Below are 4,829 nucleotides of genomic sequence, written 5' to 3' on the forward strand. Positions count from 1 at the left end.
GTTTAAACTTAGAAAAATGCGTTAAAACACAATTCTAATGGAAAAACAGAGTTGTGAGCGTTTGCTACATGTTGTCTTAGGGCGGGTACAGACTAGAACATTTCAACGGACAGAACATTGTTCGCGAACATGTTTGCAACCAATGTGGACGGGAAAACGAACATTTCCCCGTAACAAAAAATGTTCGGTTGTTTGTTCGGTTGCGATCCGATATTTGTCGGTTTTTGCCCGTCACATCAAAGGATGTTCGCCGTGGCTCGGATAACAGTCTGAACGTCGCTGCGAACACTTCCTGCGAACATTCAGTTGTCGACGTGGAGCGGTGTTGTCTTCACGGAGTTAGTAGCGGTGCGTGACTCTTTTGTTATATGAGAATGGAGTGGTCCAAGGAAGATTAAATAAAACTGATAGATTTGTATAAACAACAAACAGTGATATGGGACCCAAACAATGTTAATCATTTCAACAAAATTAGAAAACAAGACGCGTGGGAAGAAATCGGGGCCGAAATGGACAGAGATGTGGACGAATGTAAGAAGAAAATGGAGAGTTTTCTATCAGCATTAAGAAGGGAGAGGAAGAAAATGAAAGACACTGCTGGAACTGGAAAAGGTGGGTTCATTTCAGTTTTATTTTGTAAAGTGGATTCTTTTAAAACATTAGTACATTTTGATTACGTAAACAAAATTTTAAGTCGCACAAATTGTTCTACAAACAGTAATTTGTTACAGGAACTGACGAAATGTACAGAAGTTCCTGGTTCGCTTTCGAAAGTCTACGTTTCTTGCTGGACAAAAATAAACCAAGAAAGACAATTTCGACGGTAAGTACAAGTTGCTTGGTACCAAACGTTCATACTAAGCATATTCATCTTGCCACGTTACTTTCCCTTCTCGTGTAAAATACTCCGCCAACTCTTCCCTTACGTCAAGTACCGCATTCTTTGATCTGCGGGAAACCATTGTAACTGACAACAACGAACCCATATCTGTACCATCATCCCTCCAACGCCCGTGTATTACGTCTCCCGCTTCTTCATTATCAAATGTTCCCGGGGGTGTGTAAACTGTAGCAGATTCTGGTCTTTTTCTCAAGAAATTGTGAAGCAAGGCAACAGTCATTACAACTCGCTCAGCATTTTGTGGTTCTAAGAGAAGAGGTTTCCTCAGCACGCGAAAAACTGAAGATGCAATGCCGAACACGTTTTCCACAACCCTGCGAGTACTGCACAACCTGTAGTTAAAAATCCGTTCCTTTGTCCCTTTACGATGATAACCAACATATACCTTCATAAGGTTGCCCGACAAAGGAAATGCTTCATCCCCAATAAAAAATATGGGATATCTGTGTTTCTGTTCCTCAATGGGGCGGCGGGAGGAAGATGCAATGAGTTCGATGCAATCCTTTTGCCCAGCTCAGAATTTGCAAATACGCCACCATCCGATATTCGGCCTTGGCATCCCACATCTACAAATAAGAAATTGTAATTGGCATCTACCAAAGCAAAAAGTACTATACTGAAAAATCCTTTGTAGTTTATGTACTCGCTTCCACTATTCATAGGTGACTGTAATACAACGTGTTTACCGTCGAGCGCGCCTACACAATGTGGGAAATGCCACTTGCTTTCAAATTCTCTTGATACTGCCGCCCATTCTTCTTCAGTAGTAGGAATCTGTAACAGATATATTCAGAACCACATGTAACGACCGATTGTTATAATTCTCCTTTGACATTTATCCCATTTATTTCATTTACATGTTTATGTTTCTGCCTAACTCAGTGGCAACTAGTCCAATGAAGGGGACGCAGAAACATTATTATACACACGTATTTGACTTGAAATTTTGCAAAATGCAAGAATTACTGTTGTGTGGTGTAATAACAATTTAAACGATGTAGCTATAAAACCAGTGAAACATTATTTGGCTCAAACGATAATTTATTTATAATTACTTATTATGACATTTTTCAGATGCGAGTAGAAAGCGAAGAGAGAGACGTAGAATGTGGTGCAGTTGGAGAATCAGCACAGGAAACTGTACCGAAAAAGAAGAAGCAGCGAGTCGAAGATGCACGTCTGGACAAAGCCTTTCATATATTGTCGTCCACCGCGAGTCAGCTTAACGATGAGTGCCAACATTTTGGAAATTTGGTCGCATCTAAGTTGAGACAGTACAACGTTGATACTAGATGTACAATTGAAAATGACATTATGGGTATTTTCCTTCGCGCTAACAGGGGTTTCTACAATAACACTCAGAATTTTATACAACCACACTATCCATGTCATTTTCCATCGGACAACTCTGTCATGCAGTCAAACACTGTATTGTCCAACCCTACAACCCCGTGTCCTTCAGCAGGATCACCTACCTTGACGTCTGATGATGATGATTTCATTATTCACGATCTCTTATAAAATATTTTTGTTTTAATTACAGTGCTCCTAATGATTTGTAACACAGTGTAAACAACTTTGTCATTTCTTATAAATAAATGTAGAAAATTACGTTAATAAATCTTTCAATTACACAGTACCGCACAATAAGTCAATACTTACCTTAATGTAATCCTCAAGTCCTTCGATGAGAGCAGAACACACTTCAGGAATAACTGTGCTGATAGTCTGTTTTGAAATTTTAAATACATACTGAAGGCTGGTATACGAATCACCAGTTGCTAAAAAACGTAATGTCAATGCCAGTCTTTCTGTAATTGGAATTGCTTTTCTGAACGACGTATCTCTCTTACCAATTTTCGCTCCTATCAAATTGATCAACCACTCAAAATCTGATGGGTGCATTCTTGTAAAGTTCTTGTAAAGACCACTGACTGACTGAAAACTTAAGTCTGCCAACAAGTTCGAGCCACTATATGTTGTCCTACTTTCATACAGTTTTGTAATCCACCAACGGCGAGATTTCCTTCGCTTTTTAACCGCATAGTGAATGTAAATATATACAGCTGCTGCTACTTGCGCCTGTGTACTCATCGTGCCACTGCTAAGTACGGAATGGGTCACAGGGAACACACCTCGAACAATGTTCGCAAACAATGTTCTTTCGAAATCTGAACACTGTTCGTAAAATGTGTCGAACACTGTTCGCTGTTCTGTTCGCTAAAATGTTCTAGTCTGTACCCGCCTTTAAATTTTCTATCAGTAATGACTATTCATGAAGATAAAGTCCTTTTGAAAACGAAAGAAGAGAGCACACACACTTTATATCAGTTGTCTGAAATTTTCTACCACTTATTTTAATAGTTACTTATTATTTAGTATAGATTCAGTTTGAAAATGAAAGAAAAGAGCACATACCGTTTTTTCATTAAAATTATTTGTTTTGATTATGACTTCATTATTATTTTAGTCTCATTTAAAAAATTACGGTTTACATGGTTGTACTGGTGGCTCGCTGTAGGAAAGGTTTTGATGTAGATTAAAAACGGACGAAAACGAGCTTCTACTGCGCAGCTTAGATCCCTCCTCTTCTTTGCGACGGAGAGGGGAGTGCCATGGAAAGAAAACATGAGTACGGTACGCACCATACTGAAAGCATCACGCTGCTGTTGTGTAGTCGGTTCGCTTCTGTAATACTTGAAATATGTACGTTTTACTATCCCTTTCAGAGCGGATACTGTCGGCACAGCAAAACATGTATACACAGTATACATTATACTGACACCAAAATACATCTTCCAGTTTACTTACCTACTGCAGTTCTTCAATGCCAGACAACTCGCTGTCCCTTTCAGAGTGATTTCTGTCATCACTGTAGCTATTGGTGTCACCTGAAGTGTCAGTTTCTTCGCCTAAGGTAATTATGACTTCTTCCACAGCGATATCAATTGCCCCTTCCTGTGTTATATATCCGTTTCCGATTGTTTGTACATGTGCACGCCCTGATTTATCTCGGAGAACCGTTGATTGCACAAAACGATAGCACTTTTAATGTTAAAATCAACATTTTGTTGCGCAACCCACTGTTTAACGTCCGTCCATATGAGTTCGATAGGATTTAAATCAGGGTGGTATGGAGGAAGACCTAAAACTCGGTGAGAGTGCTGTGACATGACCTTGTCAATAACATAACTCTTATATAGTTCTTTGTGTTTTTTATTATTTCGTACAACTCTGGTTTCATCATGTCGGGCCGGAATGCAATACCTTTTTCATGTAGCCATGTCTTCATGTCCTCTTTCTTGGAGTTGGAGTTAGGACACTTTTCACAGAGTTTATTGTGATACGGTTCGTTGTCTATTACTAGAACACTGTTTTCTGGAAGATTAGATATAAGCTTCTCTAATACCCACTGCTTGTAATTAGTGGCGGTCATTTCAATGTGATAATCGCCTGTAGCTTGCTTTGAACGCCACATTAACAACGCGTCCTTGATAAAACCTATTTCACAACCTGCGTGAACATTTATCACTTGCTCGCATTTAGATACTGGTTTCAACAGGCGTACAACCTTGCTGCCTAGCTTCCTTTATCTCTGTTAGGTAAGCAATCCGTTTGTATAATATTTCTTGCCTCTCTGTAAGTACAGAACGGTTTGTTCTCGTTTTCTTCCATCTAAATTCCAATTCCCGTACGATTTTTCGTAAGCTTGTTGCTTCTCCTTTAAAACCAATACCCTGTCGCAGTTCTTGTAGTAGTCTTGGGATAGTAGGGCGATTTTCTGATACATATAAAAATGGTGAATAATTCGTTGCACAACACACTTATCAAAATCGTGAAGTCCCGTTACATGCTTCGTACGCGTCGTATGTTTGTTTGGTGTTGCGAAACATGTGCCTTCGCCGATTGCCATACTCTGCATCTCTTT

The 4,829-nt window shown here is 39.4% G+C and overlaps 1 protein-coding gene across 1 annotated transcript; it reads left to right on the forward strand.

The window, feature by feature from the left end:
* The first annotated feature begins 382 nt into the window (after nucleotides 1–382).
* On the forward strand, nucleotides 383–2,535 carry LOC134536499 (uncharacterized). The gene is made up of 3 exons (XM_063376219.1): nucleotides 383–612; nucleotides 732–823; nucleotides 1,976–2,535. Exons 1-3 carry the CDS (start codon nucleotides 510–512, stop codon nucleotides 2,420–2,422), a joined length of 642 nt encoding a protein of 213 aa, XP_063232289.1. The 5' UTR covers nucleotides 383–509; the 3' UTR covers nucleotides 2,423–2,535.
* The last annotated feature ends 2,294 nt before the right edge of the window (nucleotides 2,536–4,829 follow it).

The sequence above is a fragment of the Bacillus rossius genome, chromosome 11 (genome assembly GCF_032445375.1).
Source record: "Bacillus rossius redtenbacheri isolate Brsri chromosome 11, Brsri_v3, whole genome shotgun sequence".
Classification (NCBI taxonomy): Eukaryota; Metazoa; Arthropoda; class Insecta; order Phasmatodea; family Bacillidae; genus Bacillus; species Bacillus rossius.

Excerpts from the sequence above, each read along its gene's own strand:
- LOC134536499 (XM_063376219.1), top strand. The coding sequence starts at position 510 with ATGGACAGAGATGTGGACGAATGTAAGAAGAAAATGGAGAGTTTTCTA. Across the intron at positions 613-731 it reads CACTGCTGGAACTGGAAAAG|GAACTGACGAAATGTACAGA; the intron begins GTGGGTTCATTT and ends AATTTGTTACAG. Across the intron at positions 824-1,975 it reads CAAGAAAGACAATTTCGACG|ATGCGAGTAGAAAGCGAAGA; the intron begins GTAAGTACAAGT and ends GACATTTTTCAG.